Source organism: Nyctibius grandis, chromosome 4, assembly GCF_013368605.1.
Source record: "Nyctibius grandis isolate bNycGra1 chromosome 4, bNycGra1.pri, whole genome shotgun sequence".
Taxonomy (NCBI): Eukaryota; Metazoa; Chordata; class Aves; order Nyctibiiformes; family Nyctibiidae; genus Nyctibius; species Nyctibius grandis.
This window is the reverse complement of record NC_090661.1, coordinates 25223400-25250892: the sequence shown is the minus strand read 5'-3', so window position 1 is coordinate 25250892 and position 27493 is coordinate 25223400. Positions and strand designations below refer to the sequence as shown.

Sequence of the window (27493 nt, the reverse complement as noted above, 5' to 3'; positions counted from 1 at the left end):
CAAACATGAAATACATATCGACTCTTTAATCTGCTTACTGAACGTGAGGCACAACGCAGTGTTAAAATAAGATGCTTTGACTAAACCCATGAAATTACTGCAGAACAGGGCAGCCGTGTGCTGCTGCACCAAGCAGACACCCCGCCGTTTCTCTTCCTTGCTTCCAGAAGGAACAAAAAGCGGTCGGGGCGGGGGCGGCAGGGATGTGAAAATCGCACACCCATTCACAACCCGGGCTGCGCCAGCCACGGCGAAGGAGTCGGCGGGGCGCTCCGGGGACAGCCCCGGCTGCACGGCGACAAGCAGCGGAGCCACCGCCGGTGCTGGGGGGCTCCGCACTCCACGGGAAGGTCACGGTGCGCGTCGGGGGCGAAGGTCGAGGTTCTGCTGCTTTCGCGACCGAAGCAGGACCCCGGCTTCGCGCTTACTCAGCAGCTGACGGCTCTCAGGGAGGCTGCCGGTAAGCACGAACCGCCACTGCTCGAAACACGGTTCCAGTTAAAACCTATCCTCGGCTCGCTTAGACCCACCGAGCGCGCCTCCCCGCCGCCTCACCCCGGGGCTGCGGCGACTTCAAGCCACGTTTCGCGAGCGACACCAGCTCGCCGCGGGAGACCCCCTTGCCGGGGCCGCCGGGAGCACCCGCCACCGCCGCCCGGCGGGCTGCAGCGGCTTGCGGACAGGCAGGGCTCCGCACCGGGCCAACAGGCCCCATCCCCCCGCCGCACAGCTAGGGGCAGGCCAGGGCTGCAGGTGAACGGCGCCGCGGGCAGCGGCTCTCCCTGCCGCCGCAGCAGGCCGCTACTGCCGGGGCAGGCGGCGGTGGGCAGCTCCCCGCGCCCCTTCCGGACCCCTCACCTGCTGCTGGATCTTCCCATCCTCGGTGACCACCCAGTGGGTGGTGGCAGCGGCGGGCCGCGTCCCCGAGGCCAGCAGCGAGCACAGGCCCAGGGCCCAGCCAGAGAAGACCCACGCCCGACCCAGCCCGTCCCGCCCGGCCGCTCCAGCCGCCGCCATCTTCGCCAATCCCGGCCTGCCCGCACCACCCGGAACCGGAATCGCCACCGCCGCCATTTTGGGAGGTCCGAGTGGGCGGTGTGTCTCGCTGCGGGGCGGTGCCGCCTCTCTGGAGAGACGGGGCAGGGACAGGGTCCGGGGCGGCCCCGATTTCCCCGCTAGCAGGTGGCCCCGGGTCGCTACCTCAGAGGGCGTCGGCAGCCTGCCGGTTGGACCTGCGCGCCCGCCCCGCCCTGCGGCAGCAGCCGGGGCAGCCACAAGGCGAAGGAGGGTGGATCGCAGCAGGAGGGAGCTCCGTGGTGCATCACTGCGTATCGACTGCTGTACGCACATCCAACCCAGCCGGGGAAGCTGAGTCCGGTTAACTGAGCCTTTTTGCACTTCAGGCAGCCACCAGTAAGGCTGTCCGGAGCTCAAGGCCGACTTCAAATGCCAACAAGCAGCGTGTGGCGGCGCGCTGAACGCTTTCGTTTAAAAAATGTCTGTCTAGTGCACGCTGAAACGTTTGCCACGACAGCTCGAGGAACCAGCGTTTGCCCAAATCAAACCAAACTATCTGCAGCTATCGACAGTTAATGCCAGTTCACTGAAGAGCCGTTTGAAAGTAGCTCTGAAAAACACATCACTCCTTTTTCCTTCTAATGCTTTTCAGTTACACAGAAAAATCTGAACTTTCCTTTCCTATTCCAGTTAACGGTAAATACCAACTCAGCAGCAGCTGCCTGTTTCCCCAGTCCTGAGCGAGATCTAAAAGCTGCCAAATTCAAACATAGGTCTGTTCGACCTTTCTAAGTTTATAAGCAAGCTGCTGACAGTTCTGCTTCTTGGGGACACCAGACTTCCCAGAGCCTGTGAAAGTTTGCCTGTAACTCAAAACCATTAAGTAGAAACAAGACGAAAATTTACAAATGGTGCCATAGTGGTTAAAATAATGCAAGGGATTCAGTTTCTCTCAGGGTAGACAACATATTGCCACAAGTATGATAGCGCCTTACTGCTCTGAGAATTTTCACATCAGGCATATTACAGATTTCACAAAAAAACCTAGGCTGCTACTCTTGCTCTACTGTAAGATACTAACAAATTTTACTGCACTGTCAACATCAAGGAGGTTGAATAAGACAACGAATGACTCCTTTTCCCATGATAATTCCCAAATAAGATGTATGACATGCAGCTTTTGCTGAATATTTGAATTCCTATCCAAAATTTTGCATTTAAAAGTTGTATTTTGAAACACCTAATGCAATCTTGCCAAGATCTATTGCTGAGTGGCAAACAACTCAATACATCCATAGCAATCTAAGGAGTCAAGTCACTAAAACAAAAAGGTACCACAGTACCTTTTTACTAAGCCAACAGAAAAGGTTGCAGAGTAACTGTGAAACAATGAGCCCAACAAAATTACAAAATGAATTTATTCCAAAAGTGTAAAGGAACATTTACAATTCAACAAGATGGTAAACAGGTGTCTCCACACGAACTCACTGCATTAAAATTAAATATGAAACTGAAGAAAAAACCCTAACTACTTCTGAGGCCACAAGAACTTTGCACATCACCTCTGAGAAACAAGTCCCGTAGAGGAAACTCACCCAAAATTCAGTGAGAAAATAAGCTACTAGTACCTAGTTATTAGTCTAAATACAAGCTATGCTTAGGCTTTGAGATTACATTTTTAAATCCCCTCAAAACACAAATTATAGCCACATGTGCAAAATGTCTTATTTTTTTTTTCCCCAATGGAAGCTTATTACCCATCTAGTGCGTATTTTCAGAGTAACATTTTAATATCACAAATTTGTCCGTGAAAGCTCTTTGCCAAGTTTGTTGGTTTTAGTGACAAATCTGAGTTTAGCTGCTGGCATGTAATCAGAAATATAAAGTCAGCTCACATGTCCTGGACTGTCCAAAGTTTGCTGCCTACTACTCCAGAGTTAAGCAAAAATAGACTTCTAATTTAGCATTGACAATGTCTCTAACTTTGACATAGTTTTGGTATTCTGGCCTTCTGAGTGTAGTGATAAGTATCAAAGAGAGTTAATGAAGACACCAGAGGCAGACTCACAAGCAAATACAAATGGAACTAGGTGGGGAAACATCACTTTCAGGCATTTGTCTGTGTCTGTAGATATCAAATGGCTGGACACAAAAAAAGGAGGATAAGAAATAATCTTCGTTCTAAAGCCGAAGCTATTTTACATCAACACGCCCTGGAACGCTTATTAAAATTATTTCCTCTGTCCCAACTTCTTTTTACTCTCTGCTAATTCCTTTACAATGTTGAATGACCTGAGAAGTAAAAATTTTGAGTGGTGAGAATAAAAAAAAAAAGCATTGTGCTCTTACATTTTATTTTCTGGGTGTACACTAGTAAATAAGAATCCCAAGTTGCTATGGAAAAAAATAGCATGGAATTGTTAACTTTTCTACCTGAACTACATAGCTGGAATTTTTCAATGTTACCTAAAATACAATTTTATTTGAACATTTTTAAATGCAACTGTATTGGTGAAAAAAACCCCCAAACCAACCTCACCACCCCCCCCCCCCCCCCAAAAAAAAAAAGCCAACCCTCAAGTGCCAACTAATCCTGCAATCTGCAAAACATAGAAAAGAGACAGGTGCTGCTATGGTCCAGCTCCAGCCTATGAAACTTAATCACTGCATCAGTCTTAACCCATTCATGGAATAATTCTAGTCATTTATTGTTTTTCCTGTTCATTTACTGAAATTTCACAGCATAAGTATATGCATATATTCATACTAAACATTAAAAATTCATTTACAAAACATCACTTTTGCATTACAATGTACGGAGAAGAGCAAGATGTGCAAACCAAAAAACACATTCTCTAAATCTCTAAGTAAAAGGACTGCTTCATGCTACAAACAAAGTAATTTTCCATCCATGTTGCAAACTTTAAAAAACCAGCATGTATCTCATTCAATTCTATTTAAAAACATAAATCAAAGCAAATCTAACAATGGTACTCTTCTCCACATATTGCAAAATATGGTTACAGATGAGGAAAGGATTACTTCAGCTGCTAAGCTTATCTGACATGTATCTCTGTTGTCATGCCTTTCCTGTCCATTACTTAATACATAAACTCAATTATATAGTTTCAGTTATGCAGTAGCTGATTTTTAGGTTAATATACAAACTGTCAAGATGTAGCTTTTGATAAAACATCTATGTTCTTTTCCAATTTTGAATAAATCCTGAAGACACTTCAAAAATAAGAACCCAAAACTGCTGATTGTAAGCATCCAAAAATACAGTTGTAGTTTCACTATGGACAAGTTGTAGTCCGTTAGAAAAGTAGATCATACATACAAAGGTATAAAGAACATTTAAGTCAGTCTTGGTGGAAGGCAGTCCTTGAAGGAAACAATACTCCAAGCAAACTTGCTGAGTAGCACTTTCACTTTAGCCCTTCAGGGCCATGGAAGATTTAGGGGTCTACTCAGTAGATTCTTCCTCGGCTACGATTGCCACGTCCTCCCCAGCCTCTTCCTCGTCCACCCCGGAAACCACCTCTTTGCTCTGAAATAAAAGTCAAAACATTTCATACAGGTTTTATGCTGTATACAGATTAAAATTAAATAGCAAAAACTGGAGATACTGAAGGCTGACTTAAGTCTCTGAGGCTAACCCTGCTCATATACCATGAGATCTCAGAGTTATGCTTTGATGGACAACGGACCCCACCAATTGTAAAAGGAGGTCAGGAGAACTAGCCTCTCTAAACTAGTAAGTCTTTCTGCATACTAATACTATGATACATAACTGTCCCATTATTTTAGAACTGTATTTGGGCCAATCCATTACCATAGAATTGAAAACTGGTCTGTAAAGAACTTCATTAGGCTACCTAGCTCATCCTTCTGTCCAGTAACACCATGTCCATCTTCAGGTGTTTGTCTGACTAGCTCCTAGTGATTTCATAAAATCATGGAAAACCACAACTTTGTCAGTCTATCTATCCTTTTCTATCCTCAACATTAAGTTATCACCAGCACACTTAAGTTTTTTTGCTGGGCTGGTATCTTAACTATATACAATTAATCTTAGACATAGATGGATACCACACAAACTATTTGTATAATGTAGGAAGTTTTTCCTTTCCCTTTGTTAAGGACAAATCTGATCACAGCAAAAAGCCCCACAAAATATTTTGTTAAAGTTTCTTTGGATTTGTTTTAAAATATATCAAACTCTCATTCCCCTTCCATGCTTTCTCTTCATGTATAGTCTTAAAATACAGGTCATATTAATCTACAAAGAGAACTGTGTGCTTACTTTTTAAAGAGTACAGAAATCAAAAGCTGATCAGAGGCCTAAGCATCTCACTAACAAGAAACAGTAGCAAGCAATAAAACATTTTGTTTGAAAACTTCCTAACTTTTAAAACCGTAGAACTACAAGCTTATCTTAAAAGACACAGGTGCATCACCTGAAGTCTGCAGTAAGAAATTTGCAGAAGATTTTATCTTTTCTCTTATTTTATATATAAGACAGTGCTTTATATCAGTTTTCAACCTATGGGCATGGGCGATCATTTGTCATAGGAGGCTTGTTTACTTGATGAGAGGTAGGACCAACGGGCCTACAGGGAAGACAAGAAGAATGGGTCGCTGCCATTATTGGGCCTATCCCTCCAGTCTGCAACTGCTCTCACATTTTGCCCAGAAATATGACACGCAGAGAGAGAGAGAGAGAGAGAGAATCACTCTGACTGGGAGCATGAGGACATAACTCTGTGTATGCACAGTGAACCTGGCAATTCACAGAATCAATCAGGTTGGAAGAGACCTCCGGGACCATCAATCATCCCTGGCACCACCATGTCAATTAGACCATGGCACTAAGTGCCATGTCCAGTCTTTTCTTAAACACATCCAGAGATGGTGACTCCACCACCTCCCTGGGCAGCCCATTCCAATGTCTAATTACCCTTTCTGAGAAGAAATTCTTCCTAATGTCTAACCTGAACCTCCCCTGGCGAAGCTTGAGGCTACGTCCTCTTGTCTTATCGCTAATTCCCTGGGAGAAGAGGCTGACTCCCACTCCGCTACAACCTCCCTTCAGGTAGTTGTAGACTGCGCTAAGGTCACCTCTGAGCCTCCTCTTCTCCAGGCTAAACAACCCCAGCTCCCTCAGCCGTTCCTCATAGGTCAGACCCTCCAGACCCTTCACCAGCTGGTCGCCCTCCTCTGGACTCGCTCCAACACCTCAACATCTTTCTTGAAGTGCAGGGCCCAGAACTGGACACAGAAGTTCTGGATTAGTGGCTGCCATAGGAATTCAGCACAGGTCCAGTCGTATGACAGGAGGTGGCCCAGCTCTGCCTCTTGCAGAAACTGGTCTGTCCAATGGGAAATTTGGACTGCGAGTGCTGTGTGTCGTAATAGAGAACACAATAGTTCATCACTAACTTTATATATCAAAACATTACTAAAACTAACTTGCAAATGACATATTGTTTATAGGCTGGTAACACTCAAACACTGTAATAGATCAACAGCTGGAAAGAGACTGTTACACACAAAAATTGGTGACAGTACAATGTGATCTTCTGAGAATGTGATACCTTAATTTGTTTGCTCCCCCAGTCCAAGGCACAACTGTCACTAGACAAACTTTTCCCAAGCTGCCTAACTTACCGTAAGAAAAACTACTCAGGTTACTGCTGTATTTTCCACTGGGAGGATTATATATTTGCCTGGCATCCCTTTTTGGTCCTGCTGAAGCCTTCTTTGGGGGTGAACTTGAGGTTGTATCTTCACTTGCTCTTTTTTGACTGACAAAAGAAAACAAAATCAGATCATTACACCCCTGTGGTGACAAGTACAGGACTAGCAGTTCAACCTCAGATTAACCACTGGAAGCTAGCAGCAGCTAATGAAGATGCCCTGAATAACACTTCAAAAGAGAAGTAAGCTAGTCTCCAGCTGATCTGGTCTATTGTATCCCTAAAGCAAGACTAAAATCATCACTCCACAGCCTTAATTCCTTCCAGGATGGGTGTTATTTTTGACTGTGAAACTTTTAGCTCATGTGCTGTGTACATTATGCATACATAGCTTGGGATCTTTATTTGGTAAACAGCAAAAATTAACATCAGTGTTTTCTTTTTTTATGAAAAACTCTTACCTTGCATCTGCTTTCTGTACTGGTTTCCAGGACAGTGTAACTGTACTTTTATAAGAAGGAGGAATGTGGAAGAGATCCTATGGAGGCAAAATCAGACAATTTATTCTACAGTTAAATTCATGTTGATTGCTCTTCAAAATTTTAGCTACCTACTGGACTCCAGAACAACAGTTACTTTCCAACAATTTTAAATCCTTTTTGAAGTCCCATGGTAGAGTGAGAAGGCAGCAGCAGCTAACTGCCTTAGTCCCTATACTTTACTAGGAAATTCAAATGAGATTTATATTAACAGAATAGTGTCTTGTACTGACATAATATGTTTTCTCTCTCTCACTATGCATGTCAAGCATCTTACAATGAACTACAATGGCTCCTGCAGGGAGACATCTGATATCCATGCTATGATGGTAAAAGATAGAAAAATGTTTGGTTTATTATGGTGATTGAGGGTGAGAGATGGGAAGTGAAGGAAGAGAGGACAAGGTGGTGCAAGAAATCAGAATGGTTTCAAGGGCTCTGGATGGAAGTCTCTTTCTGCAGCCCATCTCTCCTAGACTCTTTGGAGAAAAAGGTTCTGTATAGAAGCTTGCTTTGCCTCCTCCCTCCATCTCCTTGCACCTCTTCAAACTATTCCTTACTCCTCCCTGCCACTGCAGGAAAGGGAAATGACAAGGAAAAAAGCTCATCCAGAATCCAGAGACCCCCAAAGCAAGGTATTCTGATCCTGTGGGCAACTAGTGCTGCAAGAAAAGGGCCTCAACACCCTATCCCAACAGCAGCAGCAAACGCTAAGCAGCTTGCATGAACAGCAGATCCATGTCTCTTCAGAAACAGTAAAGTGGGCAGCAACCCTGAGCTGGCTAACACTGGCTAACACAATACAACTTAGTTCAAATCTATTCCTTTTTTCTGCATAGGTTACTCTGCTGTCTGAATTTATTCCTTCATAATGTGAGGACTTACCTTGATTAAAACATTAATATTATTAGTTATTTTCAAGGCAACCACTTTAATCTTGTTCTGTAAAAAAAGAAACACCACTGAACACCTATTCCAGTAGCTTTAAATTATGCCAATTGCACTTGATGAAGTTAACATTAAACTGACTGCTCTTCCTAGTGAATTGCTATAGCAATAGTAATACAGAAAAGTGTGTACACTTCTGAGTTTTCATTAACTATTTTTAGGCTCCTTGCAGTTTTACACTAACTAGTTGCTTTTAATGTTCCAGTGTACTTCCCACTGAAGCTTTTTCCCCTCAATATACGAAAATTTCCCCTTCACAACAAAACATAGAGCGCAGTTAAGCCAAATAACATGTGGATGCCGAGAGTAGTTAACAGTAGAAACTAAAAGATCATCTTAGCTTGCAAAATGCAGCATCAGGTAAGATGCAGTTGCAATCAATGTTAGCAGTATTGTTCCCTTAATCTATCTGCATGCTTACAACAGACTACAGCCCATTAACATGTGCCAGTGGTTATTCTGGTAGGCTCAATTAGAAAAATCACAATTCCTGAACAATATTTACCTCCTCTGTTTTCAAGGCTTCTCCTGTTTTTCCTTGAAGTGCTAGACGAAGCTGTCGAATATACACCTGCAACCCTCGAGCAAAATACTGTAGCCTAAAAAATTTAAAAGCAATCTGTTAATAACTTTTACATATTCCCATAAAATAAAAGCATAGCAAAGGGAAGCTGTAATCTCATTTTTTCCCTCTTTAGGAAAAGTGCTCAAAAAAAGTCTTCTATCAATCTGATTTGTTACCTCTTTAGTGTCCAGACAATAATAATTCACACTTTCAAACAGAATTCTAACACTGGCCTCTAAATGATTACCTGATTTTAAAGTCTTTCAATTTCTCTGCATTCAGCTTGGCTGTGAGGAAGTCTGGAAGTTTACGACCCAGCTGATGGAAGCTATACAATAAACACTCCACATAACTGAATTGCAACTTGGGCTCTTCATTGCCAGCGTTTTCCCCATTCTCTGCTTCCTCTGGTGGAAGGGGCATATACTCCTATGAACAGAAAGGAAAAACAAATGCATGAGACATATTTACGCAGACTGACGTTCTTTTGCAGTGTTTGAACTGGAGGGTTTATTTATGCTGACAATTTAAGAAGTATCCTCCATCCCTATACTAACGTGATGAACTGCTACATGAAGTCCTGGTGCAGGTGGTTTGCCTTATGTGACTTGACACCTCTGACTCAGAGGAAATATTACAGTAGCACTGCTACCACAGGAAGCAACAACGTACTCCACCAATGCTTCTGAAACAGCGCTGAATTTGCTTAAAATTGTCAGTGCAGATTTAGCCTTTAGTGAGATCAACATGAGTTTCTCATGACTATAAAATTTTAAAAGAATAAACCCACGAGTTTACTGGATTAAAAACATTAGGCAGGTAACAGCTCTCTATATCTACAAAGGCTTTGAATTGCAAAATGATGACCTTATATCATGGACAGAGCTACCTTTGAAATAGCCACTTCAGAAAAAGAATAAATAGATTAATAGATAAAAAAAACTTGTTTTGATGAAAACTTTTTTTTCTACATGAGCAGAAATTGAATTAGTCTTACCAGCAGTTTATCAAACAGCTTCTTCAAATTTGATTCAAGCTTTTCCATATCGCCACAAAACGAACTCATTTCAGCAAGAAGCTTCAAAACCTACACATAAGAATAGCCAGGTTTTTGTGTGTTAACTGAAAAGTACGAAGTACAATCAACCTAAAAGTGATTATCACATCACTACAGCTGGCACAGTAGAGGTCAGCTATTACAATTAAACCCCTCCCAAACATCAGGAAAGAATACAAGGAGGAAGGTGTCTAGTCTTTTTTTCATGTCCTCAAACAGAAACACAGGTTTGTTTGTCTAATCCCAACAAGCATCATTAGTCAACAAGTAAACAGAACTTCATGTCCCACATCTGCAGCACAGCTCACTTTCAAAGTGAGATTCACAGAGATTTAACTGAAGCTGGAGCACTGATTAACGTTAAGCAAAATTACAGACACTAAACCACTCCCTTAGTAGGCTAAATTAGCACAAGCCATGCAACAATCATTTCAGTAAATGCTATATGCTTAAAAAAATTGACAGTAATATAAAAATGATTACACTGATCTACTTATTCTAGCCTTGCCTCAAAAGTTTGGTACAAATCACATATGCTTTAAAAGGCAATGCTCCGTCATGCCTCAATACAGCAAACATTTTTTTTCTAGTGTAGCTAGTTTTCCTCCAAGCCAAGAACTGAAAACCACTTAAGAAAAGAGTTCACAATTTTAAAAATAGCTATCTTTGTCCAAGATGTTTATTTTTTATGATTTGGAAGACATTTTAGCTTTGGCTTACCTCTAACTGGATATCAAGACCCTCCACTGGAGTAGTCAAAGAACTGAGGTTTGGCAGAACATGCTCACAGAAGTAAGTAACAAATTTTGTGGAATGAACATTTTTCTGCAAAAAACACCACACATTATTCAGTCTATTCTTTGAGTTTGAAAGAGTTAAATGTTTTTCCCCCATCACTCCACCACCCTTATAAATACCTACCACACAGCTATACCTTAAGGATTTATTAAACCTCCCTCTAACACCTAACACACAGAGACCATTCCAGGTAGCTTAAACTCAAAGGCTGGCTGCAACAGGGGCTGAAAAGATTGCCTGTAACCCAAGAACAGGCCTTTAAGTGCTGCAATTGCCTGGCACTAGACTTAAAATCAAACTCATACACGTATGAGCCTAATGTCAGAATCTTGTCATAATTCACTGTAACATCTTAAATTTGAAAGAAAACATCAAAGAGCAGAGAATAACACAAGAACTCCTTGTATTTGGAGACTTTAAGGATGTTTTCCAATATTTTAATACATTAGAAGCTGAAAGTGGAGAAGTACTGATACGCTGTCATTCTAACATAACCATCGAGAACACCTAAGAGAAGCTACAGCCATTAACTTTACACAATATTCCTCATGCAAAGCAAATAAATACATACTGAGAAAAGTGGCACTGCCTGCCGAGTACACTGCAGAAGTCTGTCCACACAATCCGGATCAGATGGATTGAATGTTTGTTCCAGGTCAGCTTGTTCGGCTACTAGCTCCACTAGTTGTTGCCTCCCACTTACTGTCTGTAAGCTTTTTAATCCAGACAATATTTTCATGAACAGAACAAATTCCTCGCCCGTCACATCTTCCAGCACCTTAATAGGACACCAGAAAACATATTTCTATGGTGGTAATTTGCAAACCTCCAAGTCAAACCTACTTGACTTGAAAAGGTAAAGTATGCAAATGTTTAGCATTTAAATTCAGCTTTTAGCTATTTTAAAACACAAGTTTAAAGGAACACATGAAAACATGCAGTATAATCGTATTCACCTCCAAATTAAAGTAACTGCCATCAAGTTGTGCATAGGAAACATTATTTTTCTTGAACTCTAACCGTAAGAACAAATTTCCTAACTAACAAAATCGTATACTTCAGTCAGGATAAATGTTAAATGATTATCTACTCATTATTGATCATTTTAATACTTTTTATATGTTACTCAGCTTGGAGAATGCAAGGGAATCTCATGAAATTCAACGAAGAGAAATGCAAAGTCCTGCACCTGGGATGAACTAACTTTCCTGCATCAGCACATGTTGGGGACTGACTGGCTGGGGAACTGCTCTGCTGAAAAGACCCTGAGGGTTCTGGGAGACAGCAGGCTAAACCCAAGAATCAGCAGCATTCCTTGGGTGATGAACAGTGTCCTGGGCTGTGACAAGAGCATAGCCAGTAGGCTGAAGGAAGCAAAGAGATTGAGGATTCTCCTTTGGAATATCTGAAATCTGGAATACTGCACCTAGTGTCCTGCTCTCCTGTACGAGGTAGTTACTGATAAGCTTTAGAACGCCCAGCCAACAAGGTCATCAGTGTCTAGAGCACATGACCTGTGAGGAGAACCTATGGAGTCTGGGCTTTTTCAGTCTAAAGGAAAAAAGTCATAAGGGGGTGAAGTGACCTAACGCTAATCTTCCAATACTTAAGAGCAAGTCACCAAGAGTAGCAGCCAGGTTCTTTACTGAAGTAGACAGGGTGAGACTGAGACAATGATATAAAACTGAAATGGGAGGTTTCAACAGGATAAAGAAAAAAAAATATCATGTTGAGGACAATTAAACATTGGAGCTGGTTGCCCAGACAGTATAGGAAATCTCCATCCTTAGAGGTTTTCAAAACCCAACTAGACAAAGCACTGAGAAATCTGATCTGAATTCAGCTGAGCATGATTCACTGAGGTGATCAATCTCCTAGAGTCCCTTTCCAAGATGAATGATTTTATGATTCTAATAGAAGTCGCTCTTTGAAAATGAGAAGAGCCTATCATTAGTTTAACATTCCCACCAAAGGATGCTGCGAAGTTTGGATTGTAGCAGAACAGGATAACTAGAAGACTGCATTTGCCCAATGCTTAACTCTACGTGTGGTTTAAACAACCAGACCTCCAAAGCAATGCCAGTGATAAGGGATGGTTTAATAATACTTAGGTTTGTACTGAAATAAGACACTCACCTTCTTCGATTCAGTCAATATGAACTCTTCTACCTCCTTTGTCATCACCTCCTCAGGCAGGGTTTTCAGTTTTGTGGAGAGGAACTTGATGGCTCGCTCTCTCACAATATCCTCTCCCTGAAGAATTTGACTGAATAAGCCTCCCAAAGTCCCTGAATGGAGAATAATTCAGGTAATGCAAATTATTTTAGAAGTTAAGAGCTGAACCTTCTGTGCAGAAGAAAGAAGATTCCTCCTGTAAGACTCCATGACACATTCTAAAATAACTGCTATACTAACTTTTAAGAAAAACTCACAATTTTCATGTAGCTTGACATACGAATACACATTCATTTACTGGTCTGTGTAATTCAGATCCACAATTATTGAAAAGTTCAGTATCATTTGTAAAACCAAACAATGATGTGTGTGTCTCTAACTTTTGCATTGTATTAAGAAGGTGCAAAATAGAGTCCTGTTCTAATCCCATTAGAGACTGGCAAGTATTAATAAAAGACATTTATAGAAAAATGTGTCCTTTACCTTTAGCATCCATCTTAAATATACTAAGCAAAGCATTGTTCACCAAATTGAATTCTGCAGAATCATCTGAAAAGAGAAAAAAACCTGATATGCATATCCTTGAAATGCAAACATAAGAGCAGAAAAACAAAGAAAGACTTCTGATATCACACAAGAAGTAGTCTATTACATAAGAATATAACATAAGAAGCATTTAATTATAGTATATAGTACATATAAGTATTCTATCACACAAGGTATCACAAAAGAAGCATTTAATTATAAACAACGTAACTTGTATTTTTAATGACTACTAGACTAGGGAAGTAGAAAGCCATGATTACAAAAGCTGGAAGCAAAACAAAAAGCTATTTGCCACTTCAGCCTCCCTGCCAAAACTTTAACATTACAAACTTGACAGGACTGGAAACTTGAAGGGAAGTTATTAATAAATATATTTAGTCATTTTAAGGAACAGCTGAACAAACAAGATGACCTTTACTAAATTAAGGTAAAAGAAATGGTTATTTCTTTTTTAAACTTCTAAGTAATCTACTTAGGTGGGAGAAACAATTTTCCTCTTGAACTAAATGTAGAAATGTGTAAGTCTCAAAAAAAAATCTCTTCTGAGAAGCCTAGAGACTTAATCGTGCATTTTTAATACAAATTTGAACATCTAATATTTAGCACTCTACAAGTTACTGAGATTAAAAAAATACATATTGTATACTAAATTCTGAGTTACATATTTTGTACCAAAAATGCACTGTATGGAAGAAAATGCCTTCAGGATTTTTAAAGTTCCTGAAAACCTGAATTTATAACTTTTTGGGAAGGCTGCAGACCATAACTGAAGGGGTTTTTGTTTTGACCCCGCCCCCCTTTTCCTCACAGATGCTTTCAGAGCACTTGATGAAAAAAACCTGTTATATTTAGAAGAAAGATTTTCAGTTTAGATTAGGATAATTAGCGACCTTTTAGCAGAAGTACCAGCATAACTGTACAGCAAATATAAAAGTGGGGGAAAAAAGAGCAGAAGCAGGACATGAAAGGCACTGGGACAGACTGCTTTGTAACAAATTATGAATCAACAGAAAACGTTTTACAGAACAAAACTGTATACATTTTTAAGTGTGCCACAAGGAGATCAGCCAGGAAACTACCAGTGTCTCCTACCTGACTGTAGAAGCTGGGTCAGTATGTCTGCTACCCGAGGAAGATTGTCTCCAGTGGCAAACTGAGGCAATTCCTTGATTGCTTGCCGCCGGATCTGTCAAAATTGTCAGTATCACAGAAATAAAAAATTTAAAAAAATAAAGTAATTACAAAAAAAAAAATCAGGCAATTCAACTACCAAAGTCTGGCAGAAAAATCAGCCAAATTTGAGAAAATTACTACATATGTTAACATGAGTATCATATTCAGAAAGCAGTGCTCAATTTTCAGACTTTAATGGCAGTCCAAACTTCCTATTTGCTATAAAACTATTATGAGGCATTTATGAAGAAAACAATGTATTTTTCTTAGATCTAAGCAGTACTGGAGAAAAAGCAAATTCAAACCACCCCTGTTCACAAAATCATTCATTTGATCAGTGAAGTAAAGGGCTGGAATCTGTGTTATTACGGAATCTTATTTGCTAAAAGGAAGGATAGTTTTACAGTTGTGCATATGGCACAGATAACCTCTAGGTTTTGTTTCCAGCACTGACAAAAATCCTTGAATGATTTGCCCAAATCATTTAAGATCTGATAACCAAAGACGCTTCAACGGTACTGCTTCTATCAACACCACAGAAGCAGCATGAAGCATTTCAAGACTTCTGCAAGAATAATACATTCGGAATCACATCCCCATGGTTCTCAGGTGTGAACAAATCTTGCCTCCCAGCAGGATTTATTAGAATCAAGTACCACAAAGTGCTTTTTGAAAGGAAAAAATGTAAAAGATATTCAAATGAACTGTATCTAAGTTTCTTTCTAGAGAGCTATTCCTTTGATCAATGATGGAAGTGAAAAAGACAAATGAAAACTGATGTACCTTCCCATACCATTACACAATAGATTCCTCTATTGCAGGAATATAGCGAAGTATTCTTACATTTTCTAAAGACCAACCCTCCCAAAAAACATAGCCTATTGAAAAAAAAAAAAACCAGTAACAAAATATAAATTCAACATATCAATTTGCTACAGGTTCTTATTCTTACAGAAACATCTTCATCCTCACAGAGGTCCAACTGGGCATTGATAGCAGAGTCAGCGAGCTCAGGAAAATGCCTGAAGAACTTAGGAATAAACTGGGCTGCAAGTCTCTTCTCCTTGGCACCTCCTTTCACACCATCCAAGATCACCTGGTATGCATCCTTATGCTGAAAGAGAAAAAAGTGAATACATGAACAGAAAAATATTGGGGTATTCTCAAGACAAGGAAAGGATTTTTTCTATCCCATTCACTTCAGCTATTTAAGTGAACTACATACAAATAAATTTAGCTCTTAGATTAATATAACTGCACCAATTTAGTAAAATTTGCCTCTATTGACTGTTTTTTACTGCTATTCTGGTTCCTCTGTCTGTTCAAGTGCTTACTGTTCAAACTGCCAGCCCTAACGCTAACAGCTCTTGCACACCACTTGTGATTAGATTAGTGCAGATTCAAGGAATGACATGATCACTTTCACTGAACTTGGGCAGTTTTTCAAGGAGTTTCTGCCTTCTCCTTGCTTGTTTATTGTCTCTCAAGTAGAGGTTACCTCTCCCAACAACTGTGCCACTGGAATGGATCACGAATGATTTTTAACCTATATTGCTAAAGCATCTTTGGCATCTATTCAAGCGGTTAACTTAATCTGCGACAAAACATAATTCTTAAAAGATGTGTTAACAGAGACTAGATCAACAAAAAAAAAAAGTGGCCAGTTGAAATACAGAAATAAACACTTCAGCAACAAAGTAGAATATTCTCTAGCTGCTCCAACTAGGATCACACAGGCATTTCTGATTTTGTGCCCGCAGGACTGAAACTTTAGAATAAATGGAAGTCTTTGTTGTGGTTAGCTATGTATTTGCAAAATAAAAGTCAGCATTATTAGGATGCTAGCAGACATCAGAACCTTCTATCATTAATTTTCCTGATGGTTGTGAAAATAATGCTTTAGACAACTTACCCTACTTTGAACAGCAACATCAACAGCACAGGACACTTCGCTTTATTTACATTAAATTTCCCAGAGCCATATATATCACCACCCCTACTCCACTTAAAAGTTCATCCATAGCTAACAGAGATACTAATTTACAAAGCAGTACGCTGCATTAATTCCCTCTAAAGTAAGCTGTATTTTAACATTCAGTACCAATGCTCCTTAAACACTCCCTACACCTTGTTGACAGGTCTCTGTGTTGCCAGATTCTGAACTGGATTGGGATACTGATCTGGAAGAAGAATAACCAAGGAAAAAAATGGTTACTTTTCAGCTGATCCACATCCCCACCTGGTCTGCTCTGTAGCTGTGCCAACACAGTGCACTCAACAGCAAAGGCAGGAATGAGCCAGCACAAACTAACAATGAAATACTCGTTATTATAGTCACAGGTTCTCAGACTGCACATTAAGAACAACTTTTTTGTGGAACAAATTACTTAAATTTAATACATATTAAAAAAGCATTCATACAGCAATGAAATAGAGTAGCTTGTGTTCCACGAATTCATATTACTGCATGCTAACTACTCCTATCATTTAGGCAAAATACAGTTCAGGCAGGAGTTTGTTTTACCCTGTACCTGGCAGCATTGAATGCTCAAGAAAAAAGTATGCAACTGCAGAAGCAGCGTGATCCTTCAGTTTTGCACATTTCCTCCCAATCTGTAACACAGGAATGTCCTACGCCAGAGACAGTGTCCAGACCTTTATGTTTAACAACTGTCAATTGACCAATCATCCATTTTCTCTAGGTTAGGTCTTGAACCAATTCATACTCTATAATGTCCTGTGACAAGTTTCACAGTGTGTTATGGAGAATAGTTCGTCTTTCTCTTTATTTTAAGCCTTCTTCCTACTAGTTTTTTTTCAAGTTCTCACCTTCATTCCACCCATAATGTAGACTCATCAGACTTAAGCCCCTTTCTCAATTGAAACACTCTTTCACAAGCTGAATACTTCTGGTCCTTTAAACTACTCCTCTTAACGTGATACTTCTGGTTGTTCCCTTGCTCTTCTTCTCATGTTGAAAGTTTCTTTTTTGAGACAGGGTGACTATGACTTTTTGTAGTGAGAGATCGCATTCATAAGGTTGTTACGAGATAATAAAGTAATAAGTGGGATAAAATGGATGAATAAGGAACAATTACTCATGGCTTCTCAGAATGCAAAATTGGAGACATCAAATAAGATTATGAAGTGACAAGTTCAAAGGAGGTAACTCCTTCACAAAGGTTAATGAAGTAATATAACATCTTGCCACAGAACATTTGTATGCCAGAAATATAATCAGTTAAAAAAAAGCATCAGAAAAGTTCGCTGAACAACAGTCTAGCAAGATATACTAATTACGAAGACACTATCTCTGGCTCTGGAAGCCCATAAGCCATAGAGAGGCAAAGCTGGGAGACTACACCAGGAATCATCATTCTATACTTACCCTCGGAGGCTCTTACACATCTGCTATTGATCCCTGTCACAGGCTGCCTTTCTTAACTGTGCTGGAGTTTGTTCTACCTAAGATGGGCATACCTGTCTTACAAGAGCTACCCACAATAGTCAAAATGATGATGGACTACATATTTGTAAAACGGCATAGTAATAGCATCTGTTTTATTTTGCATCTCCTCCCATAGTTCCCAACATTTTCACTGCATTTTTTTGCTTGGCTCTGAGATGATGTTTTTGCTGGACTGTCTGCACTGATGCTTGGTTTCGCAAGGGCATAATTACATAACCAGAGCAAATGGACTTGAATTGAAAAGAAAAAACCTTTTTCTTTAAAAACCTAAACCACCATGTATCATTTGCTCTCTTAAAGAACTTTCCAAATGACCTTGCACAGTAGTATCTAGTTAAAGTCCACTGCTAGGTAGGTATGTGCAAAGCTACTTTCCTACTTAATTGCTAATGCAATTCAAAAATTAGTTTTAACTAACCATAATATTTTGTACTGGTAATATACTAATACATCCTCTTTTTTTGAATAATTCAGTAATGGTATAAACAGCAGATCTTGCCAGGATTTTACAGGTAAAGATCTCCTTTAGCCGTGAGGATCCACCTTCCATTCTTGCATTAAGGAAAAAAAAAAAAAGGCTATAGGCAAACCTATAGACTTCATCTTCCTCCAACAACCTTTTACCAAAAGAGCCTGCCAGCAGCTCTCCAGAACTGCAAGTATCCTGTATCAGACCCGGATGACTACCAGTGTCTTCTTTAAGGCCTGAATTCACCAGGCGAAACTCCCCGCCCCCATTCAAAAAGCAATCTGAATCTAGCTAATAACTAATTAATAAAGGCGATGCCGCATTTAAAAGGAGAGCTGTCGACAGGCCGTGATGAGGAGCCTACTGCAAAAGCCATGAGAGCTGCTACCGTCCTTGCACAACAGCAGGCGCAAGCTCATCTCCACCCGTCCGCCCCCACCTCACGTCGTGAGGAAACCTACACCGACAACAGCCCCGGGGGCTAGCCGGTGGTCCGGCGGGGCGAGCAGCATCTCCGGCGACATCCCGTCCCGCTCGCCCACCGCCCGCCCCGTCTCAGCCCGCCCAGCCCAGAACTCCCCGCGGCCACGGCGCCGCCGCGCTACTCGAGCCCGAGGCCTAGTGAGGCCTTGCAGGCCGCAACCACGCTGCACCTGGCCCGCCGTCTCGGTGGCGTCCGCCAGAATCCCGTAGTTGCGGTAGAGCTCCTCCACGGTGGGCATGATGCGGCGGGGAAGGGGCAGAAGCCGCCGTTGTAACCGAGGCCGCTACTGACGCCGCCGCCACCACCGCTCAGGCCGCCGCCACCGCTCAGGCCACCGCCGTCAGCACCAACGAGGCGGAAGTTCTAGAACGGCCGTTTACTTGTTGCTGCGCAGCACCCCCAGCCGGTTGGCGGTGGAGCTGCCGGCGTAGGTTCAATCTAAACAGGAGTTAGCCCTTTTTGTCTACCATATACAAATGCTATGAAAGACGTATGGGAAGTGCCTGTCGTACACTGAGCTCCCGGTGCAAGGAGGAGATGTTTTCCTATGATTTCGTGACTTTCAGTCTCTTCCTGCAGAGGAAAACGCCCCCTAATTCCAGCATATAGAAACCGAAGTATCTGCAACTGATGTCAATGGAGACAGCAGGCACACAGTAGGCTCAAATGACCTGAATATAAATTGTGACAAAAGTTAAAAGACTGCAGCAGCATCTTCCCCTCATCTCAACGTGCTTTAGCATCCTGCTGATTTCAGGATGCTAAATGTAATCCCTTCACGTCAACCTGAGGCCCAGCTAAGTGAAACACTGGACCTTTCTTTTGCATCCTTTCCAGCAGGATGAAGGGCGCTTCTGGAGGCATGTGGGGCCCTGATCTCTCTCCAGAGCCCGTGCAGGCAGGCCGCACGCAGCAGGGATCTACGGCACCATCAATCATTTGCCTTCCTTTCGTTGTTCCTCTGCTCTTGAAGTGTTTCAGCAAGTGGCAGCAGTGACTGCATCAGTCACCTTTCTCCCTCCCTTTGAATGGAGGCCTGGTGCCTTTACCTGTCCACAGATGGATTCATATCATTCTTGCAATGCTCTGATGGGGCCGGAGGGTGCAGAGGCTTGTGGCTGCGGTCAGATCCAGGAGAGCACTAACCATGACCTGACCCTTGGTATGCTTGTGACCATCACATATACCCAGAATCATAGAATCAGAATGGTTTGGATTGGAAGGGACCTTAAAGATCATCTAGTTCCAACCCCCCTGCCACAGGCAGGGACTACTTTCCACTAGACCAGGTTGCTCAAAGCCCCATCCAATCTGGCCTTAAACACTGCCAGGGAGGGGGCATCCACTTCTCTGGGCAACCTGTTCCAGTGTCTCACTACCCTCACAGGAAAAAATTTCTTCCTAATATCTAATCTAAATCTACCCTCTTGCAGTTTAAAACTGTTCCCCATCATCCTGTCGCTACATGCCCTTGTAAAAAGTCCCTCTCCCGCTTTCCTGTAGGCCCCCTTCGGGTACTGGAAGGCTGCTATAAGGTCTCCCGGGAGCCTTCTCTTCTCCAGGCTGAAGACCCCCAACTCTCTCAGCCTCTCCTCATAGGAGAGGTGCTCCAGCCCTCTGATCATCTTCATGGCCCTCCTCTGGACTCGTTCCAACAGCTCCATGTCCTTCTTTTGTTGGGGGCCCCAGAGCTAGACACAGTACTCCAGGTGGGGTCTCACGAGAGTGGAGTAAAGGGGCAGAATCACCTCCCTCGACCTGCTGGCCACGGTGCTTTTGATGCAGCCCAGGATACGGTTGGCCTTCTGGGCTGCAAGCGCACACTGCCGGCTCATGTTGAGCTTCTCATCAACCATCACCCCCAAGTCCTTCTCCTCAGGGCTGCTCTCAATCCATTCTCTGCCCAGCCTGTATTTGTGCTTGGGATTGCCCTGACCCACATGCAGGACCTTGCACTTGGCCTTGTTGAATTTCATGCGGTTCGCACAGGCCCAGGTCTCAAGCCTGTCAAGGTCCCTCTGGATTGCATCCCTTCCCTCCAGCGTGTTGACCGCACCATGCAGCTTGGTGTCGTCGGCAAACTTACTGAGGGCGCACTCAATCCCACTGTCCATGTTGCCGACAAAGATGTTAAACAGGACCGGTCCCAATACCGACCCCTGAGGAATGCCACTCGTCACTGGTGTCCACTTGGACATCAAGCCATTGACTGTAACTCTTTGAGTGCGACCATCCATCCAATTCCTTATCCACCGAGTGGTCCATCCATCAAGTCCATGTCTCTCCAATTTAGAGACAAGGATGTCATGCGGGACAGTGTCAAATGCTTTGCACAAGTTCAGGTCATGACATCAATTGCTCTTCCCCTATCCACCAGCGCTGTAACCCCATCATACAAGGCCATCAAATTTGTCAGGCATGATTTGCCCTTAGTGAAGCCATGTTGGTTGTCACCAATCACCTCCTTGATTTCCGCGTGCCTCAGTATAGTTTCCAGGAGGATCTGCTCCATGATCTTGCCAGGCACAGAGGTGGATTGACTGGCCTGTAGTTCCCCGGGTCTTCCTTTTTTCCCTTCTTGAAGATGAGGGTTATGTTTCCCCTTTTCCAGTCAGTGGGAACTTCACCAGACTGCCACAACTTCTCAAAAATGATGGCTAGCGTCTTAGCAACTTCAGTCATCAGTTCCCTCAGGACCCATGGATGCACCTCATCAGGTCCCATGGACTTGTGCACCTTCAGGTTCCTTAGATGGTCTTGAACCTGATCTTCTCCTACAGTAGGTGGTTTTTCATCCTTCCAGTCCCTGCCTCTGCCTTTTGCGACTTGGGTAGTGAGGCTAGAGCACTTGCTGGTGAAGACTGAGGCAAAAATTCACTGAGTACCTCAGTCTTCTCCATATCTTCTCCATATCTTCTCCATATCCCGGGTAACCAGGTCTCCTGTTTCATTCCGGAGAGGGCCCACATTTTCCCTAGTCTTCCTTTGACATACCTTTAGAAGCATTTCTTGTTGTCCCTGACATCCCTGGCCAGATCTAATTCTATCAGGGCTTTAGCTTTCCTAACCTGGTCCCTGGCTACTCAGACAATTTCCCTGTATTCCTCCCAGGCTACCTGTCCTTACTTCCACCCTCTGTAGGCTTCCTTCTTGTGCCTGAGTTTATCCAGGAGCTCCTTGTTCATCCACACAGGCCTCCTGGTGTTTTTGCCTGCCTTCCTCTTTGTCGGGATGCATTGCTCCTGAGCCTGGAGGAGGTCGTCCTTGAATACTAACCAGCTTTCTTGGGCCCCTCTTCCCTCCAGGGCTTTATCCCAAGGGACTCTCCCAAGCAGGTCCCTGAAGAGGCCAAAGTCTGCTCTCCTGAAGTCCAGGGTGGTGAGCTGGCTATGCACCTTCCTTGCTGCCCTATGGATCTTGAACTCCACCATTTCTTGGTCACTGCAGCCAAGGCTTCCCTTGAGCTTCACATACCCCACCAGCCCCTCCTTGTTGGTGAGAACAAGGTCCAGCATGGCACCTCTCCTTGTCAGCTCCTCTATCACTTGGAGAAGGAAGTTGTCATCCACACATTCCAAGAACCTCCTGGATTGCTTGTGCCCAGCTGTGTTGACCTTCCAACAGATATTGGTGTGGTTGAAGTCCCCCATGACGGCCAGGGCCTGTGAACGTGAGGCTACACCTATCTGTCTGTAGAAGGCCTCATCCGCTCAGTCTTCCTGGTCAGGTGGCCTGTAGCAGACACCCACTATAATGTCTCCCGTCCCTGCCCGCCCTTTAATCCTGACCCATAAGCTCTCCATTGTCTCCTCCTGCATCCCCAGGCACAGCTCCATGCACTCAAACTGGTCATTGACATAGAGCGCAACACCCCCTCTTCGTCTCCCCTGCCTGTCCTTCCTAAAAAGCCTGTATCCCTCCATTCCAACGCTCCAGTCATCAGAGCTGTCCCACCATGTCTCTGTGATGCCAATAAGGTCGTAGCCTTGCAGGTATGCGCATGTCTCTAGCTCCTCTTACTTGTTCCCCATGCTCCATGTGTTTGCATAGAGGCATTTCAGTTGGGCCCCAGATGAAGCTGCCTTGCTTCCTGAAATTCCTTTCCGTGGATCTTCCGGCGCTCTCCTGCTGACCTGCCATCCTTCTCCAGTCTCTGGGCACCTATTGCTGGCCCTGGTATTGGACTGGCTGAATTGGGATGGACTGAGGTCCCCCTCCCCCGGCAACTCTAGTTTAAAGCCCTCTTTACCAGCTTGGCAAGCCTATGACCCAAGATGGTCTTCCCCTTCTCTGACAGATGGACCCCGTTGGCTGCCAGAAGACCAGGTTTCTCGAAATGAGTCCCGTGGTCTAAGCAGCCAAACCCCTGCCTGTGGCACCAGTCCTGTAGCCCTGTGTTGATTTGCCTAATTCAACTGTCCCTTTTAGTCCCCTTCCCTTTGACTGGAAGGATTGATGAGAAAACTACCTGGGCCCCAGAGTCCTTTACCACTGCTCCCAGGGCTCTGAAGTCCTCCTTGATATGCCTCTGACTGTTCTTAGCTGTATCACTGGTGCCCATGTGAAACAGCAGCAACGGGTAATAGTCCATGGGCTGTACTAGGCTTGGTAGTCTCTCCGTGACGTCCCTGATGTGAGCCCCTGGTAAGCAGCACACCTCTCTAGAGAGTGCATCAGGTCAGCAGATGGGTGCCTCTGTGCCTCTCAGTAGAGCCACCTACCACTATCACCGGTCGCTTTTTCTTCGTAGCACTGGTCATTATATGGGGAGCACACTGGGCTGCTTTACTGGGCTCCAGCATCTCTCCTGATGCGGCAGGTCTTTCCTCCTCAGACTGCAGAGGACTGAAGCGGTTCTGCAAGGGCACCTCAGGCTTCAGGGGAAGTCTCTTCCTCATTCTAGTCCTTGCCTTTGCATCCTTCCATTCCTCTGCAGTTTTATCCCCCCTTCCTTCTGTGTGTGCCACTGGGGGATTCTGCAGGGGCACCTGAGGCTTTCGGGGAAGTGTCTTCCTCCTGCTAGTTCTTGCCTTTACGACCCTTCATTCTTCTGCAGTTTTATCCCCCCTTCCTTCTGAGTGTGGTGCTGGAGGGGGGGGGTTTGATTGTTTGGCCATGGACTCTGGGGCCACTGCAGACTGCACTTGAACCCCATTTTCCAACTCCTTCTCAGCCTCCTTGATGTTACACAGCCTCCTCACTGCCTCCTGCAGCTCAGTCACCTGCTGCAGGAGGTCCTCCACCTGGGCACACATGATGCAGGCAGGTCTGCTGCTGCCCATCCCTGTCCCAGGCAAAAGATCAAGGCACTTAACTGCATCTTGAGGTCTGCACTCCAGCCTCTCCCTTCAGCAGCTCCGTCTGGGTGGAGGCATCAGTCACGGCTGGGGTCGATGGTGCAGATCCCCGAGCCGGAGCTGCAGCCCTTGGTCTCAGGTGAGTGCTCACCATTCTGCCTTGAGGTAGGGTGTCTGTGCCTTTCCTGCGTCGCCCTTCCACGCAAACTGCCGCATCACGCTCTGGTCGCTGGCGCTCCCAAGGCCGCCTTTTGTAGGAGAGGCCGCGGTTGCTCTGGCAACACCGCCGCCTGGTCAGCAACTCTCCGTGAGAGCTGCCGGCTCCGAGCAGCTCTCGCCGCTGCCCCGGCGTTTCCTCACCTCAGGAAAAGCCGCTGTGCGCCAAGATCTGCCGCTCCATTGCAGGACAGGCTGGCTCTGGAGCAGCTCCCCTCAGCGATCTTCTTAAAAGAATATGCTGGTTAATCTTAGCAGTGGGAACAAAATTTAACAGGAGAGAAAAAATACTTTTAATGCATTGAAAGAGCTACGTGCATGACTAGCTGACCTGAACCTTTCATTTTCTAGGAAGGGACAGCTTCCTCAGGCAGCCTGGCGGATATGAGGAGATGTCAAGCTCTTGTTTGAAATGATATGTTCAGCTGTGCTCGTCATCTTTCTAGCAGAGAACATGAAAAATGAAGCGGGGTACTCAGAGCCACATTAAGAAAATGTTTTCTCTGAGGTTTGTTCTATTTCTGTCCTTTGACCTCCCACACATCGTCTTTGTTTTTTTTCTCACCTACTTCCTTGTTGCTTTACATCATTCTTCTCTTTGTTTTTTCTCTCCTTACAAAAATTTCCATTTTCTAGTCTCTAGTTTTCACTTACATATAAAATATATATGAAAATATATGAAATATTTTTTTCTAATGAACTGGTTCAAATCACCATTAGTCTTTAGCATTAATATGGAAGGAACATGAATGCAGAGCTGATGATGTTACAAGTTTAGGAGACATTATTTGAAATTATTTTTCAAAGTTAGTCAAGCATCTCTTGGTTTGTTAAAGTTGGGATATTTTTCAAAATGGTATCTTTAGAAACTCAAAAGCTTGAAATGCACATTTGAGAATGACATACAACTTTTTCAAACTCTGCAGAACAAGCCTCCCAGTTTCATGAAATATGATTAATCTGGCCATCATTCAGGATTTTACTCTCTTCTTTCTTCTCAATCTCCTCATGTCAATTCATGTGGAGATAACACTATGGTAAGCTACAGACTCATTTGATAACAAAGTGTTATCATTATACATTTGACTTCCATTCCCGCACACTGCCCACTAACCCTTGTACACTGGAATCATTGCAGATGTCCACACAATTTTCAGCAGTTTCTCCAGAGGAAAAATATTTTGCTTGTGAAATCAATGAAATCTGTTTTTTTCCTCAGAGGAAAAAAATTACTGTTCTTGTCCCACAATTGTCCTGGTCTTTGGTGGAGGACAGACTTCAGGCAAAGCCATGGACAGGGGCAATAATAGACTTCTGTTATGACCATGACAGATGGAGAAGACACGCTTAATGAAAATTTCACAATGGAACAGTGGTTTAATCCATGAATCCTCAGGTACCAAACTTGGAAGGTTTCTGTGGGCCAGATAGTGAGTGGATAATAAAGTGTCTGAAATCCGAGTCCATTTGTTGGTTTACGCTGGATAAGCAACTGATCCTGAATTCTTGTAATTTTCTGTTTCTCACACTGTAGAATTGGGCTTGAGTCATTAATAGAGTTTATGTCAGGTTCCGGATTAAGATCTGCCTTATTAGTAAATCTAGAAATTAAAAGCAGTCAGTCCCGAGAGGGACCCGCCCATTCAATGCAGTCAGTCCCGAGAGGGACCCGCCTTATTGGTAAATCTAGAAATTAAATGCAGTCGGTCCTGAGAGGGACCCGCCTTATTAGTAACTTCAATTGCAGTCAGTCCCAAGAGGGACCCGCTGTGGGGATCTGTTCCTTGTCCCCCTTTTTTTTTTTTTCGGCATTGTCTCAGAAACCATCCTATCCCACGTGCTCAGACGCCATCTTCTGGGGTACAGGACTACCTGACCTTGACAACATTTTGTGAGGCAAGAAGTTAGTCGCCGACTAGGGGTGAGGGACGGCTCCACCCTCCAGCCCTCCACCCCCTCTAGAGAGAGCCATAACACAGAATCACAGAATCACAGAATCACAGAATGTTAGGGATTGGAAGGGACCTCGAAAGATCATCTAGTCCAATCCCCCTGCCGGAGCAGGATTGCCTAGACCATATCACACAGGAACGCGTCCAGGGGGTTTTGAATGTCTCCAGAGAAGGAGACTCCACAACCTCTCTGGGCAGCCTGTTCCAGTGTTCGGTCACCCTCACCGTAAAGAAGTTTTTCCTCATATTTATGTGGAACCTCCTGTGTTCCAGCTTGCACCCATTGCCCCTTGTCCTGTCAAGGGATGTCACTGAGAAGAGCCTGGCTCCATCCTCATGACACTTGCCCTTTACATATTTATAAACATTAATGAGGTCACCCCTCAGTCTCCTCTTCTCCAAGCTAAAGAGACCCAGCTCCCTCAGCCTCTCCTCATAAGGGAGATGTTCCACTCCCTTAATCATCTTCGTGGCTCTGCGCTGGACTCTCTCTAGCAGTTCCCTGTTCTTCTTGAACTGAGGGGCCCAGAACTGGACACAATACTCCAGATGCGGCCTCACCAGGGCAGAGTAGAGAGGGAGGAGAACCTCTCTCGACCTGCTGACCACACCCCTTCTAATACACCCCAGGATGCCATTGGCCTTCTTGGCCACAAGGGCACACTGCTGGCTCATGGTCATCCTGCTGTCCACTAGGACCCCCAGGTCCCTTTCCCCTACGCTGCTCTCCAACAGGTCTGCCTCCAACTTGTACTGGTACATGGGGTTGTTCTTGCCCAGGTGCAGGACTCTACACTTGCCCTTGTTATATTTCATTAAATTTCTCCCCGCCCACCTCTTCAGCCTGTCTAGGTCTCTCTGAATGGCAGAACAGCCTTCCGGTGTGTCAGCCACTCCTCCCAGTTTTGTGTCATCAGCGAACTTGCTGACAGCGCACTCTAATCCCTCATCCAAGTCATTAATGAATATATTGAATAGAACTGGTCCCAGTACCGACCCTTGCGGGACTCCGCTAGACACAGACCTCCAACTGGACTCAGTCCCATTGACCACCACTCTCTGGCTTCTTTCCTTCAGCCAGTTCACAAT

General features: G+C 43.9%; 2 protein-coding genes across 2 annotated transcripts in view; both read right to left on the bottom strand.

Annotated features, from left to right (window-relative positions):
* The window catches only part of TTC17 (tetratricopeptide repeat domain 17), a 64390-nt gene extending 63313 nt beyond the window's left edge, over positions 1 to 1077 (bottom strand). The window contains 1 exon segment of the mRNA XM_068398215.1: positions 859 to 1077. Coding sequence (XP_068254316.1) covers positions 859 to 1074 — 216 coding nt within the window. The 5' untranslated portion in view covers positions 1075 to 1077.
* Positions 1078 to 3700: 2623 nt separating this feature from the next.
* On the bottom strand, positions 3701 to 19285 carry API5 (apoptosis inhibitor 5). The gene is made up of 14 exons (XM_068399563.1): positions 19109 to 19285; positions 15470 to 15631; positions 14437 to 14530; positions 13282 to 13347; positions 12760 to 12911; positions 11195 to 11401; positions 10546 to 10650; positions 9766 to 9855; positions 9016 to 9197; positions 8709 to 8802; positions 8141 to 8197; positions 7178 to 7254; positions 6688 to 6824; positions 3701 to 4567 (listed from the first exon to the last, which is right to left on the bottom strand). The coding sequence occupies exons 1-14, from the start codon at positions 19175 to 19177 to the stop codon at positions 4488 to 4490; spliced, it is 1572 nt and encodes a 523-aa protein (XP_068255664.1). The 5' UTR covers positions 19178 to 19285; the 3' UTR covers positions 3701 to 4487.
* Between the last annotated feature and the right edge of the window lie 8208 nt (positions 19286 to 27493).